The sequence below is a fragment of the Carassius carassius genome, chromosome 5, assembly GCF_963082965.1.
Source record: "Carassius carassius chromosome 5, fCarCar2.1, whole genome shotgun sequence".
In the NCBI taxonomy this organism is placed as follows: domain Eukaryota; kingdom Metazoa; phylum Chordata; class Actinopteri; order Cypriniformes; family Cyprinidae; genus Carassius; species Carassius carassius.
This window is the reverse complement of record NC_081759.1, coordinates 2,074,213-2,099,090: the sequence shown is the minus strand read 5'-3', so window position 1 is coordinate 2,099,090 and position 24,878 is coordinate 2,074,213. Positions and strand designations below refer to the sequence as shown.

At 40.1% G+C, this 24,878-nt stretch overlaps 1 protein-coding gene across 1 annotated transcript; it reads right to left on the bottom strand.

Annotated features, from left to right (window-relative positions):
* Nucleotides 1-6,591: 6,591 nt before the first annotated feature.
* On the bottom strand, nucleotides 6,592-23,183 carry LOC132140586 (14-3-3 protein gamma-1-like). The gene is made up of 2 exons (XM_059549399.1): nucleotides 22,943-23,183; nucleotides 6,592-9,116 (listed from the first exon to the last, which is right to left on the bottom strand). Exons 1-2 carry the CDS (start codon nucleotides 23,027-23,029, stop codon nucleotides 8,460-8,462), a joined length of 744 nt encoding a protein of 247 aa, XP_059405382.1. The 5' UTR covers nucleotides 23,030-23,183; the 3' UTR covers nucleotides 6,592-8,459.
* Nucleotides 23,184-24,878: the final 1,695 nt, after the last annotated feature.

Here is a 24,878-nt window from a genome sequence, read left to right as displayed (position 1 = left end):
TCCAATAAAACCAAATCCAAACTCATTATTTGCTGTTTCACTGCACTGTTCTTCGAAATCTTTACCTCTTTTATCTTTGCATCCATCCATTCCTTATTTTGCCAACTGTCCTTCTCTGAGCCAGTCGAGTCTTGTGTAATGAAATCAGATGACACGCAGAAGTAGGCCAGGTCTCCTAAGACTCTGTCTCTAACTCTCATTTCAATAATATTGATACGACTGCCAAAATGTTATAAAAGCAATATGGGGTGCAATTTATCAATTATATTAAATACAGAGAGAGCACTGTGAATTTGCCAAAGGAGAACATTAAAGGAAATTTTTAAAGGATGGAGTGCCAGATCTGATTAAACTCTAACCGTTATGGATTAACAAGTGGCATATGCACATTTGAGGGATACTTTATGGAAACTATGCACTTAGGAACCTAGAAACAATTCTTTTTTATATTTTAACATGTTACATTAAGTTGGTTCTGTGTAGATTAGCAAATACAGGACTTGACTTCATAATGTTTAAAGATTTTTCTAAAGTTCCCTTTCAGTCGGTAACGTTCTACGTTACGTCAGAAAGAGACTGATGAATGGGATCTCGCCCGAGAGCCCAAACACCTTCGAGTGTACATCACGAGCCAATAGTACACAAAGTACCTTGGTCTGCAGAACTTGCATCGCGAGCTCCGCCCCGCAGAGCGGGTATATAAGGAGCATCGTGAGCAACTCGCATTCAAGCTTTTGCTTCGGAGCCGAGCACATCGTTGCTGCTTCACCGGAGTGCTACAAGCTAGAGTCAACTGGTGTTGGTGTGACGGCGTGATTCAGGGGTTCATCTGGGTTTCTTGCAACAGCCCCCGCGTTCCCCTGAGCGCTTCAACACCTCTGAAAGAGCTTATTTCCTTTCACAAAAGATTGACGGGCCGTTTTGCGTCTTTTTACAGATTTCATTTCGCTCGTGTGTTTCTGGGTGCGGTCGATACATCGCTCCTCGTGACGGCTGCGATCGTTGTGTCACGTGTCTGGGCTTTCAGCACGTTGAGACTGCGTTCGTGGATGGCTCATGTTCTCATTGCGGGGACATGACCATCTCGGCGTTGAGATCGAGACTCGATTACCTTAAGAGGTATAGAGTCCCCTCTGCCCCACCCCGTTCTAGCTCCTCTTCTCGTAAGAGGGCTGCTTCGGCTGGTGGCCAGGGTGATCTGAGGGTTAACATGTGGGCTTCCCTGACAAGCCAACCTCCTCCACCCTGTCCCGAGCGATTGCGGCTGGATGATTGGTTCCTGGGGGATGCTCATGCTGATAACCAGCACCCCCCTCTGGTTCCTTTCTTACCGGAAGTGCACCAGGAAGTAACCAGTTCATGGAAGGCACCCTTTAACTGGTACTTCCTCTGCCTTCACTGCCCTCGATGGCGGGGCAGCCAAGGGGTATGCTGGGATTCCCCCAAGTGGAGCGTTCTGTTGCGATGCAACTGTGTCGACAGAGTGCCTCCGCTTGACGTGGTGGTCCCAAGCTGCCCTCCAAGGCCTGTAAGTTCTCATCCACGCTTGTGGCAAAGGCTTACAGAGCTGCGGGCCAGGCCGCTTCTGCCCTGCATGCCATGGCCTCACTTTAGATCTATCAGGCCAGGCTGCTTCAGTACAAAGTTCTCCCATTCAGGTTGGCCCTGTCTCCCCGCGTCTTTACATGCTCCGAGTGACTATCACTCCGGCCTGCCTCCGAACCTTCACCCCGTGGTTGGACCCCTCATTTCTACGGGCTGGCATGCCCCTAGAACCGGTGTCCAGACATGTTGTTGTGTCAACAGATGCCTCTGTCACAGGCTGGGGTGCCATGTGCAACGGGAATGCTGCGTCAGGCTCCTGGACAGGACCCCGACTTCAGTGGCATGTCAATTGCCTCGAGTTGCTAGCAGTACGGCTTGCTCTGCACCATTTCAGGGCCCTGCTGAAGGACAAGCACGTTCTGGTCCATACGGACAACACTGCGACCGTTGCGTACATCAACCGTCAGGGTGGTCTACGCTCCCGTCGCATGTCGTAACTCACTCACCATCTCCTCTTGTGGAGTCAGAAGCATCTGAGGTCGCTTCATGCCATTCACATTCCGGGCAGGCTCAATCATGCAGCCGACAAGCTCTCACGGCAACAGTCTCACCCCGGGGAATGGAGACTCCACCCCCAGTCGGTTCAGCTGATTTGGGAACATTTTGGAGACGCTCAGGTAGACCTGTTTGCCTCTCCAGAAAATTCCCACAACCAGTTGTTTTACTCCCTGACCGAAGGCACTCTTGGCACGGACGCCCTGGCACACAGCTGGCCGCTGGGCCTGCGCAAGTATGCGCAGTATCCCACAGTGAGCCTTCTTGCACAGACGTTGTGCAAGATCAGGGAGGACGACCGTCCCAGGACCCACGTCCCGATCTGTGGAACCTACATGTGTGGGTTCTGGACAGGTCATGGAAGGTTTAGGTACCTTGCAACCACAGGTGGTAGCTACCATCACTTCAGCTAGAGTCGTGTCCACCAGACACGCCTATGCTTTGAAGTGGAACCTCTTCGTCACTTGGTATTCTTCACGGCGTGAACCCTTTCTTCAGGAGGGGTTGGAACGAAGGCTGTCTCCTTTCACCCTCAAGGTCTATGTGGCCACCATTTCAGCTCACCATGACCCTGTTGAAGTTAAGTCTCTTGGGAGGCACGATCTGATCATCAGGTTCCTGAGAGGAGCAAGGAGGCTCAATCCGCCTCGCCCTCAGCAAGTCCCCTCTTGGGACCTCGCAGTGGTTCTATCGGCACTGCAGAGGTCTCCCTTCGAACCCTTGCTCTCAGTACAGCTAAAGTTTTTATCTTTGAAAACTGCGCTCCTGACAACTTTGGCTTCGGTGAAGAGGGTCGGGGGACCTGCAGGCATTTTCACTTGACAAAGCCAGCTAACTCTCACGTTATCTTGAGACCCCGGCCTGGGTACGTGCCCAAAGTTCCCACCACTCCTTTTAGGGATCAGGTGGTGAACTTGCAAGCGCTGCCCTTGGAGGAGGCAGACCCAGCCCTGGCGCTGCTCTGTCCAGTACGTGTGCTCCGCACCTACGTAGACAGTACTCAGTGCCTTAGGACCTCAGACCAGCTCTTTGTCTGTTACGGAGGCCAGCAGAAGGGAAAGAGATTATCTCACTGGATAGTGAATGCTATTGTCCTGGCTTATCAGGCTCAAGACCTGCCATGCCCCCTAGGGGTGTACACTCAACTAGGAGTGTAGCTTCCTCCTGGGCACTGGCGCATGGTGCCTCGCTAACAGACATCTGTGGAGCTGCGGGCTGGGTGACACCTAACACATTTGCAAGATTTTATAATCTCCATGTAGAGCCCGTGTCCTCTCGGGAACTCACCCCTTTGGGCCAGTAAGGACCTGCTTGGTGTCAATCCGCTTGCTGCACCATTCCACTCCACAGACTGGATGCGTGACTATTCCCCTCAGGTAAGTTCCTCAGTTCAGAACCCTGAGTTCCTGCAGCACTGTTGATGTCCAATACTTGAGTACATGCCTCTTGGTCAGCCCTGTGTGGGACTAGGTGCCTCCATGTGTTGTGATTCCCCTTTCTGGGCAATCCCACGTGTGTATGTCCACAGTAAGTCTCTTTCAGTTTGTGTACCATTGGCTCGTTTTGTATCACTCGAAGGTGTTTGGGCTCTCGGGATCCCATTCGTCAGTCTCTTTCTGACAGAACGTCTCTGTTCCCTCCTTCAGGGAACGAGGGTTACATAGGTAACCGAGACGTTCTTTAACTAATATATTCACATCAAAAGTATTAATTCTGTGCCATATGTATAGGAGTTTATTGTTTTTTTTAATAATTTTTTTTAATGGTTAAAATAATCTAATTATTTCACATCATATTTTTTTTTTCAACCACACTACAACAAACTCAAAAATGAGAGAAGATAAGCTGCTGCCCATGAGACTGTATTTTTGGCATAAATTGTTGAATCACTTTGCAATTGATGTTTCTGCCATGTAGCCTATAAAAAAATAAAATAGATAAATAAATAAATAAATAAATAAATAAATAAATAAATAAATAAATAAATAAATAAAATTTTCCCTAAACATAGCAACTTCAAATGTAGCTTTCGAGGTACATGAGATGTTATAATTTATATAGCAGTGCAAATTGAAGTCTTTAAAAAATTTTTTTTACCACAAATACATTATATACTGTACATCCCCAAAACATTTGCATTACACAAAAATATTGCATATGTAAGTTTTTTTTTCTTTTTTTCAATCAATCTCATGGCAACTCTGAGCCATTTATATTGGTCCTTCAAATTGTGTCTGGAAATGAATCAGAGCTGTGGATATGAGATTCCTCAATTCTTGATGTAGGTCACATCATTAATTGATGATAGGAGAATGTACAGTATACTGATGTGTCAATGTTTAAAGTTTTTAAATACAAATAATGGTTAATTAGAGTGAAGCATTTTAATAATTTGGTTGAATGAATGATTCAATGACTTGCTCATCATTTTTGAAAGAATCAGTCTTTTAATAAATCCATTCATGAATTTAAAGGTGAGTTAGCTACACTATTTTAAACTGTCCACGTCCATGTCCATGTCCATGTTTGGATCCAAACTACTTAATTATTAGGAATTTTGATTAAAAAACAAAACAAATGTATGGACTGAAATAGAGATAGTGTTTATCTAATACCATCTTTTGAGAAACTAAAAGTTGATTCTCACAAAATAAAAATAAAATAAATAAATAATTGCATAAAGAAAATGGTGAATTTTTTTTCAGGTGCAAGCAGGGACAGGTCATTAATAACCTTGAATAAAGTGTGCAAGTAATTGTGTTGTAAGTGCAAGGTCTATGTAAAAAAGATTGGTTTTCCAGATCATATTATCATTAGTAATGGGGTTTGGAGGAAAGCGATCAGGCATCCTCATGCTATTGGCAGGCTTTTCTAGACTCGCTGGCCTTGCTTCTTTTATTCGTAATCATTGATTTCCCATTATCTGTCTTTACCTGATGGTATAATGTTCACACAAACTCATCAACCCCTCACCAAATCAATATTTGCTTGCGTTGTACGATTCAGTTCAATGTGTTTACATCTGCCTTACGGACTCCATCTTACTCAGGTAGATTGCCTTCTTGACTTTGGACTGGAGTTAGTGGCGTATACAGCTATCCTGGAGTGCAAGGGTACCATTTCATTAGTATTTGTCTTTGAAACTTTGGTACTTTGTTGCAGTACGTGCCGGTATGTATTTACGCATATACTTGTGATTTTTTCCATTCAGTGACATTGTCGCAAATGCATGGAGTAAATGTCACAGTTAAAGAAAGAAAGCATTTAATTAGTGTGTCATTAGCATATTTGAACTGGTGTACCATCCATATTGATGCTTTTTATAAGGTAGGTAAGTCTCTTAAGTACAGAAGTCCTTGTTATAGTTATAGAGCCGAGGGTAAGGTTACATAACAACAATGCAGCCTATTAGATAACGTTTTTCCTTTGCGTTTTAGAAAATATTTTCAGTAGAGATCACAACACGGACAAAACAATCCCAGTTCATACAGATCCCCAAAAACTACTAAAAATGGCATATCATGCATGCCAGGCCAGTAGTTGGCGATGTCAGGTTGTAAAAAAAAAAATAGCGCATGCAATGAACACAAAATATGCATGCGTGTAACATCACTATTTTCACTGATTCCCAGTTTTATAAATTGCACACAGTTGGAAAGGGTAATGTTTCCAAAAATGTGCACTTTGACACCCATTTTCAAAAGTTTCTAGGCTCCCAAAACACAATTTTCATGTAAATAAATGACCAAAAATGGATAAAAAGTTTTTCATTTATAGTTGAAAATGGCTTCGAATAAATGCTTCCTTGGTTAGATTATATCTATAGCTTTCATTAGCACACTTAATGAATATTAACTTTTATGGTTGCAAAGTGTTTGAACATTTCCGGAAGTGATTATCACACTCTCTCTGTACCCATCTTATCAATACCTTTGCAAAGATGAAGTTAATGGGATACTTCAATCAAAAATTAAAATTTTCAAAGATCTTTTAAAGAATGTGGGTAAACAAATGTTTGTTGGTACCATTGAATTCCCAAGCATGTAAAAAAAAATACTATGAAATTCAATGGGCACCAGAAACTTTATGTATACCCTTCATTCTTCAAAATATCCTCTTTTTTGTTCAGCAGATAAAAGAAATTCATAGTTTTGGAAGAACTTGACAGTGAGGAGCCATGACTGAATTTTAATTTTTGAGTGAACTATGCCTTTAAAGAAAACCAGCTTCACCCGAATGAACTTTAAACTAAAGCAGAGCTGTTGGCACTAACTGTGTGGCAGATGCTAGCATTAAGCAAAGCGTTAGCAGAGACAGCCTTTAGCTGTCTAGGAGATGGCCCGGGATGGCACCGAATGGGAGGGGAAACAGGAGCTCAAACAGTGTTGTTCACTATCATCTGACTACTAGACTATTGGATGTGCACTTATTAATAATAGCACATCATGTTTTCTCTGATGATGTCAACAGGAAACGACTCAGTCACTGAAATGGTGGTTAGAAGAGCACAGTCATGTTTTATTTTTTTTAATTATCATTATTATTATCATTATGTTTTTTTTGTGCAACCGCTACATGACTCACATTTAAGATACCAGTAAATGAGAGAAAGAAAGAAAACAGAAATCATAAGAATAGGTAATGTTCCATGAGTGAATCCCATACAGAAACAGATTCAGAGGAGGGGAAAAAACAAACACTGATATTACAGCAAATCTTAAAAATCTCACAGTAGAATTTGATAGAAGAAAGCACAGAAAAAAAAATATTTTAAGAACAACATTAATCATTTCACAATGTAATGGTTTCTTCTCTCTCTCTTTTTTTTGTCTTTTCGCTTTTTGTTCTTTTTGTTTTTTAAAAACCAAATACAAGAATCGCATGTCACTAGAGCAACATCCATAACAGATTATTTCATGGTAAACACGCACTGTTTTGGTATAGCGTACTTCAGCAAGGAAAAAATATGTAAGAAAAAGTCATAACATTGAAATAATCCAAAAGTAATAAATAGAAAATAATCAGATTAAATTCATGTCATTTTTTGTTCATATGAATACATAAAATCTACAGATTTTAAAGTCGAGCTATGGTATATAAATACATCACCAGCATGCACAATATTGTATTATCAAGAATATTGGAGCTGTAATCGTCCTACATTGAGAAACAGTATAATACTAAGTGCATTTCATGAGAAAAAAAAAAAGAGAGAACAAAAGCGATTTTATGCCAGTGCACTGTCAAAAACTTACAATAAATTAACTGAATAACAAAAAAAATAGTCTATGGTACCAGTAATATTAATTGAGTGTATTAAACCAATTGATTAGGCATTATTTTAGAGTGCTATTTTTTCAAGCATTGGACATTTTAGTTTTTTTTTCTTTTCATAACTTATATTTTTCGCCTGTACCATCATTTAATTGTTTTATCTATAATATTTAGAATTATTCTTCAGTGCATTAAAATCAAATCAAATTTTTCTCATACAGTATGGAGCCAGGCTTGACCATTTTTGAAACGGCATCCATAACAATAATGATAATAATAATGACTGTAAAACAGATTTAGCTTTGGACTGAAAAGGCGATTCGTGTACCAGGGAATTCATAACTGTGTTATTTTTGCACACCTAATCAACATTACTGTAATACAGTAGTTTCGTGTGGTTCCGAGGTGAGATGCATAATAATGATGTGTATCATAAATGGCACAGACAACCAGTTCGATGTAAACGTCTTTCTAAATATTAGTAGGTGCAGAATCCCTATAAGCGTATATATCAGACAAAAACACGACCGTTTACGCTCAGTGCAGCCTGTTTGCAAATATCTACTTTTGCGAGGCGACAACATTCAAGTTTTCACTTAAAGATTTTTTAGTCATTTAAGCCCACCTTTTTGATGCTTTAAAGTACTCTTTACTTACAATGTAAATAAATATAAGCAGCTCCGCTTCGTATTACGCTACAAGAACAGTCCCTATGCCAGCGGGTTTGGCGTAACCCTTTAGTCATTTAGAAACGACGTATGTACCGACAAGCTTGTGTTGAGTAAACGTCACCGAAAGAAAGATTCAATTTATTCTTTTTAAGCTACTTCTTAATTTTTTTTAGACCTTCCATTCTTTGTAAGTAGCATATTTCTGTCACTTGTAATTTCGTGGGAAATAAAGAAAACTGCGCTGCTTTGCTATCAGCAAACGTGGCTGACACAGTTCCATCATGCCGCCCTTATGTGAATTTTTCATGTAACTTATACTTTTTTTTGTTTTTCTTTGTTGTGTGAGCACGCGTGCTTTATGTTACGGCTGAGAGGAAAAGAGTCTTAAAGATCTTCTCTTTTCGTCTTCGGCGCTTAATTGTTGGCTTCGCCTCCCTCGTCGTCTTGTTGGTCGCTCGTCCAGAGCGTTAAGTTGTCTCGCAGGAGCTGCATGATGAGCGTGGAGTCTTTGTAGGAGTCTTCGTTCAGGGTGTCCAGTTCGGCGATCGCGTCGTCGAAAGCCGTCTTGGCCAGATGGCAGGCCTGCTCAGGTGCGTTCTGGATCTCGTAGTAGAAGACAGAGTAATTGAGCGCCAGACCCAGGCGGATGGGGTGCGTAGGCTGCATGTGCTCTTTGCTGATCTCATGGGCCTCGCTGTAGGACTTCTCAGAAGACTCCACCACCGTGGCTTTCTTTTCACCCGTGGCCACCTCCGCCAGGTAACGGTAGTAGTCGCCCTTCATTTTCAAGTAGAAGACTTTGCTCTCGTGCTGGCTGTCGTTGCAGTTCTTGATCAGGAAGTTGTCGAGGAGGTTGAGCACGTCTTGGCACACGGCCTCCAGCTCCTTCTCGATTTTCTCACGGTAAGCGCGGACCATTTCGATTTTCTTCTCGTTGCCGTCTGCGGAGGTCTTCTGCTCGATGCTGGAGATGACGCGCCAGGAGGAACGGCGTGCGCCCACCACATTCTTGTAGGCCACAGAGAGCAGGTTCCTCTCCTCGTTGGAAAGGGCCTCATTCAGTTCCGTTACCTGAGAGACAGAGAAGAGGTGGTCAAAAATAAATAAAAAAATAAATTACTTTATTATTTTACTGTATTTTTTATAAAATAAATGCATCCTTTCGTGAGCACTTCAGAAAAAAAAAATATTAATTACTTAATTATTCCAAACTGTTGACTGGAAGTGTACAGTACATGTATGCTTTAGGCAGGCACTTTTATCCAAAGCGAATAACAGTGCATTCAATGAATACATTTTAACAGTTTATACATTCTTGCAATTTTGGCAACCATTCTATAATTTGTCCAATACACTCCAGGTTAAAATTTGAAAATCTCCAATGTCATTGAAATATGGTGCAGTGTAGTCTTATTTTATAAAATTGTCTTGTTTTTTCCATCGTCTTCTACATAAGGAAAAGGAAGAAAGGAAAACCTGCTGTACTGCACTATGCATTTTGATGATGTCTGCTTAAAGCATGGCTTGCAAACCAAAAAAGCACTCTAACTTGACGTTTAGTGAGAGAGCTGTTTATGCAGCATTAGGGAATCCTTCTTGGGTCACTAATGAAAACCCAAAGGGTGGTGATTGTCTCTATACACTAATCTGTGTCAACTTCAGCACAGAATAACAGCAGAGATGTGGATAAAGCATTGTGTTGTGTTGTGAATGGTAGTACACAATGTCCTTTTGTGAGTCATTCGGTTGAACGGTTCAAGTAAGCTTCAATGTGGTGATTTGCCAAATGCCTATTTATGGGCATCTTCATTGTTGGTTTTCACCAGCACATGCACCACATGTCCTAGTGTAGACTGGAAGCGGTGTAGTAAATCTATTCATAGAAGACTGGCAGCGTTTCAAAATGAAAGATTCGTTTGGACTTACATGCCACTTGCTTTGTTTAAAAACTCATCGCAACCTGAATAACTATATTGTTTACAGAGTGACATAGTGAAAAGTGAGCCTACACATTCCTGTTCAAATAAAAGCATTGCAGCACATCGTTGCAGAGATGCTTTGATTTAACAGCCTGGCAGTGGGCGGATGAGCTGGTGCCTGCAGATCTCTTGCTCTCTCTCTTCTACTAGCTTTCAGATGCAATTTCCTGCATCCTTTGGAGAAGCTCCATGATTTACTGCTGTATCACTCAATGTCTGCGTCATCGTCAACCAAAACTCTAGCAAAACCAAATAGCATACAGATGCATCATGCTCAAATTTAATACTGAGAATGGCTGTTCATAACTGAAGCGCTCGTCAACAAAGCAGGTTTGATGTTGCAATTATTCATATTCTGTTTAATTTGACCAATATTTACTTGAAATACCCAGAGATTATGTTATTATTTAAATAATTGACCAACACACACTCACAGTCCTCTTGCAGTGGTTAACCCCCTGGTGCAGTTTAGTCATTCTTGACCGAAACATTTTACATTTAGTTTTTTTTAGAATTTTTTTACTTCATCGGAGTGGTATAAAACTTGGTACAGGTTTTGGCAATTGCCCTTGAGAACACACAAACACTCACACAAGTGATTGAATTTCATCTAGTGAAAACATTTGGTATGGCACCCAAACAAAAGTAACAAAAAAAGGCTCAGAATCAAGTTTTTATCTGGGACTAGTCTTAAGCCATGTCTGTGAAACCCCGGGTTTAAGTTGGAAATTTAATTTTCAGGTCTACACTCAAAAAGTGGTACATATAATAAATGGATCATATCTATTTGTGTGTTCCTCCCTGCTCACACTACATCACAAGCCCCCTCCGCGTACCAGCTCCTCGTATAGAGAGGCTCAAAAACAGAGCATTGACCGGAGGCCGAAGCAACGCTCTGTGTCGGGGACTTCCCAGTCTAAGCCGGATCTGAGGACCGTACTTCAGGAGGTCCTCAGCCAAAAAGTTTAAAAAGTCCTCAGCCACTTTAGAGTGCGGCCCCTACTGAGGTAGAGCGGCCTACACCGCATCACACGCGGCCTTTCTCATCTCATTGCCCTCGGGAAGTCGGTCTGCCAACCCTGCCAGAGTTCCAGGGCACAGCGGCTTCCAGCGAGTGCTGATCTTAGCTTCATATGCCCACGAGCGTAGCGGAGCTGAGAGGCTCGCCACCCCTTACGGGGTCTGTAAAACAGTTAGCTTGGTTGCCCCAGGCTGGTCTTCCACTTCAGGGCACTGATCTAGCTGCCTCTATAACACCAGAAGTCAGTCTTGAGAGACTGATTCCCTTAGTAGATTATTTAGCAGCGTAGAAAATACTGCAAAATGTATCTAAATGGGTCCTGCACACAGTAGAAAAAGGCTATCACATTCAGTTCGGCTCTCTACCGCCGAAATTCAATGGGGTTATTCCGACTGTGGTCGGACCCGAGCAGGCTCTGGATATGGAAGAGGAATGAATACCCTATTGAGGAAGGAGGCCATCGAGGTGGTCCCTCCTCACGAGAGGGAATCCGGGTTTTACAGTCGGTAGATCTGCATCAGTTAAACCGCTCAGTCCAGTTGACTAAAGTTCAAGATGCTCACCATAAAGCATGTTGTATCTCAAATCAGGTCCGAGGACTGGTTTGTCACGATAGATCTCAAAGATGCATACTTCCATGTCTCCATCCTTCCCCAACACAGGAAGTTTCGGGGCCGAAGCATACCAATATCGAGTACTTCCGTTCGGCCTTGCACTCTCACCCTGCACGTTTACAAAGTGTGTGGATGCTGCTCTGGCTCCACTCCAGGGCATCCGCATATTAAATTATATTATAACGATTGGTTGATTTTAGCTCAATCAGAACAAATGGTGGTTCAACATTGAGATGTCGTTCTTGCCCACATGGGGGAGCTGGGTTTGAGACTGAACGCAAAGAAAAGTGTACTTTCTCCATTACAGAGGACCACTTATCTAGGCGTGGTGTGGGATTCAACCGCGATGCAGGCATGTCTGTCCCCTGCTTGTATCGAGTCGATCGTCATGTCAGTCAAGAGAGTCAGAGAAGGCCAGTCACTCACTGTCAAGCAGTTTCAGATATTGCTGGGTCTGATGGCAGCTGCATCCAACGTGATGGGGGAACCACTTCGAACTATCAAGGTCACCCGGCGATGCATCTGTGCATTAGACATGTGGAAGAAATCTTGGTTCTAGAATCTGGGCCCGATGCCGGGAGGTCCTTGTTGCCATGTAACGCTAGCGACAGACGCATCCCTCACCACATATGGAGTTTTTGGCCAGGCTCAGGTGGACCTCTTTGCGACCCAGGAGACATAACAATGGCAATGCCAGTTCTGAGAGCAAGGCCCTCAGATCTGATCTCGCACCTCGACGACTTTCCATGAGTGATTCCAGTCAGGAGAGATCTACTCTCACAGGCACAGAGTACAATAATTCACCCCCCAGGGTTGTGGAAACTGTGGGAGTGGCTCCTGAGGGGGCACAGCTCATAGCATTTGGTCTCTCAACCGAGGTTGTTGAGACCATCCTCCAGTCCAGAGCTCCTTCAACAAGGAAACTGTACGCCATGAGGTGGAAGCTCTTCACCTCATGGTGCAGAGACCACCAGCTTGACCCAGCTAAATGCCCAGTTGGTACAGTTCAGGAGTTTCTACAAGCCAGGTTCTCTGCAGGGTTCACCCACTCCACCTTAAAAGTTTATGTGGCGGCCATTGTGGCCTATTATGTCCCCTTCGGTCATGGACAGACACCCCCTACTGACACGTCTCCTCTGTGGTGCACTAAGGCTGAGGCCCCCAGTACAGTCCCCTTGTCCTCCAACTCTTACCTTCTAGAAGTAAGAGTTGGAGACCTTCAAGCCCTCTCAGTGGCCCCTACCCATCTTGACTATGCACCCAGCATGGCCAAAGCATTTCTATACCCTGGAGCGGGTTATATTCCAAAGGTTCCCTCTGTCACACCACAACTGATGCAGGCCTCCTGCCCTCCTCCCTTCCGGAAGCCCAACCAGAAGAAGCTTAACTGTATGTGTCCAGTTCGAGCGCTGGATACATACAACCACAGAGCTGCCCTGTGGAGAAGGACGGACCAACTGCTCGAGTACCATGGTCCTCCCAAGAGGGGTCTCCCTGCAACTAAGCAGCTGGTGGGTAGTTGAGGTTATCAACCTGGCCTATGAGTCCTCTGACCTCCCTTCACTGATGGGGGTCAGGGCTCACTCCACACAGGTTATGGTGGCCTCCAAGGCCTTCTTAGCAGGTGTATCCATGCAGGACATCTGTAACGCTGCGGGATGGTCAATGCCCTCTACCTTTGTGAGGTTCTATGGCCTAGATATGCGAGCCACTCTGGGCTCTTCTGTTTTCTTGCCTTAGCTGTGATCTTCGGATACACACTAGTCAGGGATGTGGAAGTCTGGCAGCATGGGCACCTCATTCCCCATAGCATTTGACGCAGCTCGAGTTTCTGAAGAGGAACATTTCAGGTTACATATGTAACCATGGTTCTTCGAGGGAACAAGATGATGTGTCTAGAAGCCATACACCCAGCACCCCTGCCAGCACTTGCTTCATTCCTAGAGGCTAACTCCGGCACGTGCTTTTAAGCTTCCTGTGGGCGAAGACGTCACCCGCTTATGACGTCTTGCCTTTTCATTGGGCTGATTACACATATGATTCAGAGCGTGGTCACGCAAAGGGTGTTTCCCATACCGTTCCCCATAGCATTCGACGCAGCGTCTCATTCTCTCGAGGAACCATAAACGTAACCTTTTATCAACCCCTTGTTCCCTCACAAACCTCAGTTTGGGAAACCCTGTGGGACTGGTTCAGTGCAGACAAAACAGCATTTTAACGTGGACATCTTTCTAAAAAGAGAAACGTGAAAAAGGTTTGTATTAAATGTTACAGCTGTTTTATTTCAATTAACAACCTGTGCTTCATCAAAAGAACTAAAAGAATCTGAATCAGAACCATAATTAGGGCTGGACATAATTTAAATTTGAATAATTCTGATTGTTAATGATTCCAAGTTTGTTGCAAAACATTCTCTTGCAGTTGAAGCCACGGTTGTTGGAAATGTGTAACCGGTTCTCAACAATCAATTTCTTTCATCATGTAAGCGACAGAAAAATTTTCAAAGCCGCATTTAGTATTTGGTTTTATTAAACATGCACTCGTTTATGAACAGACACACAATCTGTTTCCTGCATCAGACCGCAAATAATTTAGAGTATTACTGATCAATTATTCCACAACAGCCATTAAACACTGAGATTTAAAAGAGACAGTCACTGAATCGCTGTGTAACACATGTACTGGGATTGCAGATATACTTCTGGTTGTGTACAGTTGTTGTGTTGTTATGTTACCATTTAGAAGCTGCCTTTAACCTCTTCTGCACATAACCTCCCATCCAGACAGCGGGAGATAAGTAAAGAGCGATCTCCCGTCTCCATAGAAACAAGGCAGTCGTCTTTGTTTGGACGCAATCGAGTATCTCTGCTGCTGCCGTGGCAACAGCAACGATGTCCACGCTACTTGTGTGTGTGTGTGTGTGTGATGCACGTCGAGCTTGTGGGTGGATGTGTTGTGCTGTTTTATGTTGTCACACATGGACTAAACTCAAACTGTCAGAAAAATCTGCAGATGAGTGTTAATCAGGCAGTGTAAATAGAATACCCTTACATTATTTACCAAACTAATTTTATTTCCAACAAATAGGGAACATAGTGGGTGCAGCAAGTGTGCTGCAATATATAAGGTGCACTAATGCAAAACAATTCGAATGATACTTCTGGTGTAGTGTTTATTATAATGGGAGCGATCTAGTTCTGCTTCATCACTTATGCCTGGTAGCCTTTCCTCTTGATCTCACTGAAGTAAGCACGTAACATCAAAATCAGCTTGAAATCAAAATTTTCATCAACCAATGGATGAAACTGTTTATCTAGTTTCTTGTTAAATATCCTATTTCACATACAGTAGTAATATGTTACATTATGTCATCATTTAGCCACAATAACGTTGTTTGAAACCAATAGGAACTATATCTACAAATCGAATCCGGCAGCTGCACAAAATGTCTCTACAGCTGGAAAACATGGTACTTTTTGTCCTTTTTTGGGGTTGACAATCATAACTACTAGTCACTGTGGTTGTATGGAAAAAAGCAACTTGGGCATTATGCAGAAAAACAAAAAAATCACAGGTTTCAAACACGAGTCAGTATCTTCGAGAACAAAAAACCTAACACATTCATTATAATTGTAATGGTTTTAATGGAAGGCAAATCTCAAACTACTTTTTATGATGCCATGTCAATTTCATAGTACTTTGTTGGCATGCAGCCTTGAGTATATAAATCGTACGCAACCTATTCTAGCACAGGCATGGATTATTTTTTTCTAAAAATATTGGGGAAGTCGTGGCCTAATGGTTAGAGAGTCAGACTGGCAATCGAAAGGTTGTGAGTTCGAGTCTCGGGCCGGCAGGAATTGTGGGTGGGGGGAGTGCATGTACAGTTCTCTCTCCACCTTCAATACCACGACTTAGGTGCCCTTGAGCAAGGCACTGAACCCCCAACTGCTCCCCGGGCGCCGCAGCATAAATGGCTGCCCACTGCTCTGGGTGTGTGTTCACAGTGTGTGTGTGTGTTCACTGCTCTGTGTGTGTGCACTTCGGATGGGTTAAATGCAGAGCACGAATTCTGAGTATGGGTCACCATACTTGGCTGAATGTCACTTCACTTTCACTAAATAATTAGATACAGATGCATTGAGCAGTATTGTTCAACAGTGCAATGATACAGCTCTCATAGTGTGCTAATTCTGTCTGTGAACCCTTTGTAGTCTCTGTAATCTCAGAGCACTTGCAGTTGGTGTTGCATCATAAGACTCCAATAAAGCCACCAGCTATTGCAGCAGCGAATGTTTGTCGACTTTTAGCCCCAGTTGTAGATTATGACAAATACAAAAGGATGGAGAAAAGAGAGATGGACATTAGATGGCAGGAAGTAAGAAAAGACAAGTTTATGGCCATCAGAATCTAGTTAATGTGACTTCAGTGTTATTCTAAAACTCTTTTCCACTTCATTGCTTAATAACCAAGAAAGCTCCTTTAATGACCCGCTGTTACTGAGCCATGCAGGCTCTCTCAGTAATGAATATTATTGACATGATGGATGAAATCATTGTGGACTTGACGGAGAGGACTAGTGCCGTTTCCTGGTAATCTAGTGATTTCAGAATACATGAAGAGTGACAATAGAAATGTGTCAACTGTAGAGATTTTCCTATACTGTTTATGACTCGTTAGCCTTCTTTGTGCAGCTATCTGTGATTTACATGATTTATGCATTAGATTGGCAAAGAAACACAAAGAAATATAAAAATGAAAAGTGAAACACTTCCCAAACAAGTTTCCTTATTAACTTTCATTTTGTGCAATGAAGTCAAACTTTTCATATTTTGGTTTGCAACTATCAAGTTCCATATAAAAAGGGAGATTGATCAAAATAGAATTAATGAGTTCAAATTACTGTATACTTGCAAAGTGGGAGGTATGAACAATATTTTTTATAGATTTTTTTCTGCAGGTTACATTGTTTCACCAGAAGGTGGCGACAAGCCAAAGAGTCAAAGATTTATTAATTCAACTGATTCTTAAAAAAAAACAGATTAATTCTGGAACAAATCAACTGTGACCGTCTTTATGTGTGAGTTGTTGAATCATTCACTCAACCTATTCATTCAAAAAACTGATTCATTCTGGAACAAGTTAAGGGACTTCTTCATGAGTGAATCATTAAATCATTAATTCTAACAATTCATTCAAAAGCGTAATTCATTCCACTGCTGTGTTGCTCAGTCTTTATTAATATGAACTAGGGTTGGGTGATATGACCTAAAATCAAAGCCTCTATTAATTTAACACTTTACCTCGATTACGATTATTGAAGAATTTATTCATTCATTAATTTTTGTCCTCATAGTTCATTAAAGGTGTGTGTACTGTAAATATACTCAACTATTAAAGGTGGGATTTATTTTCCTAATGAAAGAGTGCATTTCCTATCTTTGTGATTTTAAAATAACTGAAGCAAACAAACTATTTGTGATCATTTGTTGAATAGTTTGAACAATTAAAATCTGAGATTTCTTGAAATGAAGACATCTTATGAAAAAAGTCACATTTCAGTTTTATTATAAAAAGCAAGATCCTTTCTTGCAAACAAAATAAATGAATATTGACATATCAAAAGTAAAAAAATAACCAGCATCTCTTGCTAACAAAATAGCCTACTTTTTAAACATTGTCATGTTGTCACGATCATTGGATGGAGTGCCCATGAACTTCAGTAGAGGGCACTCCACTCAGGACCATTCCACCCATCAACCACCAGATGTCACTTGGACACTAGCACCTCTCATAATATTGCACCACACCCGAACTACATTCCCCATGAGTCACAGCATCACAATCACCTTGACATACCTGCACCTCATTCATCAGCCAATTTCCTTGCCACACCTGCACCTCATTTACACACACATAAAGCAGCACAATCACTCTCACTCACTGCAAAGTCTTGTTTAGCCTGTCTAGCATTTCCAAGCGTTTTCCGTTGTGTTTGTTTTTCCCGTTGTGTTTGTTTTTCCCGTGTCTGATCTTGGATTGTGTATTTCGACTCTGATTCTCTGCTGCCGGCCCCGATCTCTGCTTGGTTCTGTTTTCGATTCTGGTTACCCCTAATATTCCTGACGCCATTCCTGATCTCTGCCTGTCTGACCATTCTTTGAATAAAGTTCTTCACATGGATCCGAATGCCTCTGACTTCTCGTTACACATGTGAAAAGTAGAAAATAGCCTACATGGGAAAATTACGTCGGATCGAGGTTTCGATTTCTTTCTTTGATTAATCGTACAGCCCTATTATGAACAATAAAACAATATGACAATGGATTGTAGAGTATATACTATACTATATTACTTTCAATGTCTAAATTCTTCCAGCAAACAGTAACTATAAAATCATATATACAGTATTATGATATACAATTACTCATACAGTGAAGTACAAGATATTGGTTATACTGCCCACTCCTTTTTATCATATTGGGCAAAAGAAGAAGGTGATTGATAATTATCATAATAAAAGCAGTATCATGTGGTGTGTTAAGACAGATTTGACTGACAAGGCACTATTGTAAGCCTGACTAGTGCTGTGGAGTCATCATGAACACAAAGAGGCTCTTTATTCTTTTCTACAACCTGACCGTCTTATACACCAGCTCATAATTCATCTGCATGTTGTATTCATCATTCATCTTCATGTTAACATTTAGAAGATTACCTGAAAACAACATTTAGGTGATATCAGTTAAAGCCAAATATGCTAGTGCATCTCAAATCAGTTTATATTTAGTGAACAGGGAGTCAAAACAAAGCTTTGTTTCTGAGTTTTGATCAAGTTGTGGTGTTAAGTTAGGAATTGAATTTAAAGCTAAGTAATACTCATAATTCAAACAGGTAAGCGGAAATGCCCAGTCGACTCTTTGCCAAGCCTGTCGAAGTCTCTTTCAGGTAACTTAATCTTCTATTTTCCGCATACAGGTGCATTTCAATAACATATTTCATGTCAGCAATTAAATTAAAGAATATAAAAGCACAGTGCACTGCATACGGCAATACTTCAGTCAAATTAAATCATGGCTATAATTATGGCTATTGCTTCAAATCAAAAGTATCTGTAAAAATGCACAGAAATGAAGTGACTGAAGAATTTCCATGGTGAAAGTGGAGCAGGAAGATGTGTTAAGGAGTGGAGGATGGGATGATGGGGATGTTGTAAGGATGGAAGAAAGAGATTCTTACTTAAAGAAGCTCATTGTTGTTATATAACTATCAAGTGATTGCAGATGTTTTTTTCAAGAAATGTTTTTGCAGCTGCTGCAGGCTACTAAAAATAAAATGCATAAAAGCTTTATGACCATGCTGTTATGAAAAAAAACATGAGTTACTGTCTTAAAGCCACGTCTATGGTAATGCCAGTTGAAAGACAGCAGAAGAAGGTGGATGTGGGTTGAACGCCACACATGTATGATGGATAATTCAGTGCAGAAGCCCAGAAATTTCACAATCGTTTAAAAAATGCAATGCCTCTAAAATTACTTTCCTTTTTTATGCAAATTCCTGTTTTTCAAACTAACTACATTCTGGTACGTAATGCCAAAGACTGTCTAACAGAAACAGTCCACTTCTAAATATTTAAATGAGAGAAATGGGACCCCCTCAATATGGCGTCTGTAGTCCCACATTACAGTTACAAGAGACAATTGCATTTCTCATAGTAGCATTGCAACACAGCTTTACGAATGAAAGTCCTGCTTACAGTTTAAAGAGCCAATGCGTTGGTTACTGTAGAACAGGGGTTTGTGAAATCATGAAAAGCTGATAAGTATTTAAAATAAGTTGGGCTATACAATAATCGCAAGAAAGCTTCACTCTTGAAACATTATTGTTATTTATACATCTTCATTATAATGATCAAATATTTACTTTTTTATTTTACAATACAACTGTAATATATATATATATATATATATATATATATATATATATGTGTGTGTGTGTGTGTGTGTGTGTGTGTGTGTGTGTGTGTGCACACACACATCTAAGGGGTTTGGCTGACAAAAAGGTTTGTATAATATACATGTGCATTAGTATGAGTAAAATAAATAGATAAATATTTTGCATGAGTTAAGCTTTATAAATATATTTTGCATGATAAATAAATATTATAAATAAACAAATATGTTGCATGATTTGAGCTTAAGAAATCAATTCAATCAAATCAATATAATTCCTTTGTTGTATGATTTTAAATATATATTTTGAAACAATTTCAACAGGCAGTTACAGATCTTGGTCTTTCCTTGATCAAGTACAGTAGGAGCTTTACTTAAATGACTAAATATGTTGTAAAGGAATGCAAGCTGAATTTGCTTTATTAGAATTTTTCATATCAACTTTGATGACTGTGATTTAAAATCCCTTTTTAACCCACACCTCGCTCTACTTTCTACTTATGAAAGAAAAAACTGTTTCTTCTGAATAAATGTATATAGTCTAAGCTGCGGTTTATCCAAAGGTTTAAAGCCGTAACTGTGACAGATTGGGCACAACATGTCAGGATAAATATACTATAATTAAACAACTGAATCAATGCATGCTTAGACGTCTACATTAAAACACACCTGACATATAACTGAACAGTTCACAAGAGTCAGAACATTATAGTCTGGAAACTACTAGCCATCAGCAGTGGAAGTAATTAAATAATAACAAATGTTTGTGTATTTTTTGCATTGAGAATTATTAACTGCACTACATCTCAGTCTCATCATTAGCAAGGTGTCTGACTTCTTAATTCCAGGCCTTTATGAGTGTAGGCTGCCAACAGGCAGTGAGCATCGCTGCAGTGACTGAACACACACCCCTGAGCTGCTGAGGGACCTTCCAGCTAGCTGAGGAGTAAATCAATACATGGACAAATCAATCTGGTCTCCAGTGTGTCTCAAAAAGAGACGATGCAGAGTAAGTTGCATCAATCCCTTTACATGCATAAGCACACTGAATGACACCAAATACAAAAGGTTTAAGTCAGTCACTTCTGCTTGTGTGTACTGTATGGAAGCCAATTTCTGCCACTTTCAAAATTCTGCCTTTGTCTTGTAATTGCAATCTACATCAATAAAATTGAAGCTGTTATAAAGTCAGAATTGCAAGTAATAAATTTGAGTTTACATCTGGCAATTCTGACTTTATTTTCAGAATATGAACTCCCAGTTCTCTGAAAAAAAGTATTTTTATTTCCTCAGAATTGGACTTTTAAACTGAGAAAGACATAAATTCACAATTGAGAGAAAAAAAGTCAGAATTATGAGATATGGAAACCTGTTTCTGACACTGAAAGAAAAAAAGGTCACTGCGACTTTTTAATCACACAATTCTTACTTTATTCTCGCATTTGCGAGGTGCAGTTGCAGCTTTATATCTCGCAATTCTGTCTTTATAACATGCAGTTGCAACTTTCTTGTTTAGATCTTGCAATTGCAGGAAAAAAGGTCTTGTTTTTTGTTTTTTTATTTAGTAGTGCAAAGTGACTCTTGGGAGCCAACATGAGCCCAGACAGGGCTGGTTGGTACATGCCATTAATGGCCGGTCGGAATTATTTATTAGTATAGACCATGTAAAAGCAAGATGATGGAAATCTGGGGGAGCTAATCATTGTATAATATTTGAAATACAAAGGAGTGGATCCAGTTTGTCAAGCTCATCATCTATGAATGAAAATGGTTTAGTAGAAATCATTATATGAAGCACACTAATGGCAGACCGGTGTATCAGAGGCACTGTGCAATACACCTTATCATTTCCCCTCAGTAACTACTCATCTACCCAAAGCAGATGTCAAAAGATTAGACGATGACTGAGCATTTTTCAGTAATGTACAGCATCCAGACTTTTATAGTAGCTGAATGGAAATGCACTTTCCTTTTTTATTTAAATGGTTGCATTAGTCCAAATCACAACTTGACATGCAATGATTTGCAAACCATTTTTTTTAATCTGCTGTTGTATGAAAATGGCATATACTCTTCTAGTTTTTACATTTTTTTATTACATTCTAGTCTACATGTTGTCTTTGCAACATTTATTTAGGCTTAGTTTTTTTCACACATTTATGATGATTTAAAAAAATAATAATAGATTTTATTTTCTATGATATACTATATTTGCATTTTGATTTTTTTAAATTCTGTTGTCCATCTAAAAACTTATTTATTTCCATTTTTATGACTGAATTGACATGCAACACTTCCTTGAGTGATAACACTCTGAAATATGATTTTTACAACACTGGTTTTAAAAATCTAATGCAAACTACTGCCTCCTTGCATTACGGCCCTTTAAACTTTCAATGCAAACCTACGCCCTTGATAGAGAGAGAGAGAGAGAGAGAGAGAGAGAGAGAGAGAGAGAGAGGGGTTGGTGATTGGACCCTGGATGGAGGCTGATGGATAGGATGAAATGGTGCATTACGGACACTGCACCTTGGCAAACGTTGCGACACGCCTAGTGCCAGCGAAACTGCAAAGCCACATGCGTAAAAGCAGATGCATTGCCTTGATTTTCACCACATCTTCAAACGCGAATCGATGGACGCAGCTGTCAGCGCTGCGCGTTCAGGAACTGCTTCGGTTTTCCTCGTTATAAGGCCAAGAGAACAGCGTCGATGTCTGGGGTTTTGCATCTTTAAATAACCAGCGTTATTGTCCTTAATAATGCTTATAAATCACAAAGCGCTTTATTGTGACACAATTTCAGATTCTGGAGAATTTGGCTCTGAATCGGCAAAGACGCGTATAGGCTAGCTACAACATTAATGCACACTGATTTTTAAGCAAAACTGTGTTACGATCACGTCCATGTGCAATAATGAAGTGTCTTCATGTTGTCCAGTTCGCTCGGATCTCGCCAAGGCACCGCCCAATGATCCGCAGTTTCCAGTTCAAATCCGGATTTACATTCAATGCTGCATTCAAGAATGACGGACGGTGACATATAATATCAAGAAATAAGCATCATCATCATTTCAGCAAGACTGTGACCTGTCAGTCAACCCGGGTCAACTAACACGGGCCTTTAAACTGAAGAACGCGCACTGAATCATATAAGAACTGGTACAGGCGAAAATGAGCGGAATCTCCAAGTGGCAATGCGACATGATCAATGCATACCTTTAGACAGCTAGAACGTAATTATGAAAGAAAACACGTGAAGATAACTATCCGAATAGAGGAATCATTCATGAATTATGAATTTAGATAACAATAAAGCAAAGGTTGCACGTACCGATTTCATGGCAGCAGCCATATCGTCATATCTCTCAGCCTGCTCTGCCAGTCTGGCTTTCTGGACCAGCTGCTCGCGGTCGACCATGTTTAGGTTGGTACAGGAGCTGTGTATGGGTGGGTGATCGAGGTGTAGTTGGTCAAAATGCAGTCTTGCCGCTACGCCTGCTCTCTGCTGTCTGCGCGACGCGCGCGTGCCGATGCACACTTTCACTGGATTGCGTCATTAGTTGTGAGGAGGGTACGGTGCGCCCTCTGCGTTGTGACGACGTCATTATCATGGGAATCTTGCGCGACAGTGACTTGCCGAATCATCCCGTCAAATGTAAACGTGACCCTGGAGCACAGAAGCAGTTTTAAATCTCTGGAGTATATTTGTAGCAATAGCCAACAATACATCGTGTGGGTCACTATTATAGATTTTTCTTTTATGCCAAAAATCTTTATGATGTTAAGTAATGATCATGTTCCATGAAGTAAATTTTCTATTGTAAATATATAAAAACTTAATTTTTGATTAGTAATATGCATTGCTAAGAACTTCATTTAGACAACTTTAAAGATGATTTTCTCAATATTTAGATTTTTTTTGTACCCTCAAATGTATTCAGCTGTCAGATGATGTGCAAATCCCAATGTAACTTTATGAATGGCAAATCTGAAGAGATATCAACATACATTGTTCTCTTTGAAAAAGTCATCCTGAGACTTGTTTACATTTGTAGAAGTACAGCAATGCTTTATCCATGTGCATCCTTATAGGGACATTATTGACGTTTTTATTTTCATTTTTTAAACCATTTTGGCTGTCTTAATGCAAACAGCATACATTTTGTCAAAATATGTATTTTAATTGGAAATTTAACATATGACTTATTTCTTTTCATAAATGTATTTGAGATCAATTGTTAGCCTGCCCTTAGAAATTTAATTATATTACTCATTAAAACCACAATATTTAATGTCATTTAAGCATAAAATTATGCATTCTTAACAGATTTTGATGTTGTTGTTATTTTGTTTTTACTATTATTATTATTATTATTATTATTATTATTTTATTTTACTATTTTCCATGTGATTGCAAACTTTTCTTAGGTTTGGCATATTAGCTTTTTCCAGTTTACTGCGTCTTTTCTGCAACTAAAATAATGACGCACAAAAGTAATAATGCATAAATGAATGTTTTTAGTAATCATTGACATATCCAAGATTGTAAGAAAGAAAGAAAGAAAGAAAGAAAGAAAGAAAAGAAAAAAAGCAATTATGGTAAGCACGTAGTATATGGAAAATAATAAATTTATATACCAAGATTTTATATTCCAGAAAATATAATTTCATAGATTTTTTTATGCATTCAATGTTTGCTTTTCCATGAAATCATCCCTGACTTTTTAGTTTTTGTGTGTATCTATTGTGATATTATGATTGCTGTTTTAAAGGATCTGGTGATTTATTTTAAGAGAGCAATTTTAAAAAGTATAGCCACATTTATTTATGTGCTTGTTTATCTATTTTTATTAGAATTTTTAAATAGGTTAGAATATTAACAATTATAGTGTTAGCAGTTTGCTAGCCTTTGTATGATAACCGGGGCATGTTGTCACACCGTACATTTTACTCCAGTGAATTTGTTTATGGTTGATTTAGTCTTCAAAGTCATTTTCTGTAGAGATGCATACTGTACCGGCTTCTTGGCTACAGAAAAGCTATTGAAGAAAAAAAAGTCAAAATCCAGCATCCCTTAATTACTAACAACTAATATGTTAATTATAACTAGTAAATTAGTAATATATGTATTGCATATTCATTATTTCATCACACTTTTTAAAATGCAGATAATTAAACCTTTATTATGTAGACCACCTGCAGTAAGAAAAAATGTGTGATTTAATAGAAGAGATTTCTATAGATGTTTAAAAACAGCTTTAGTCCAC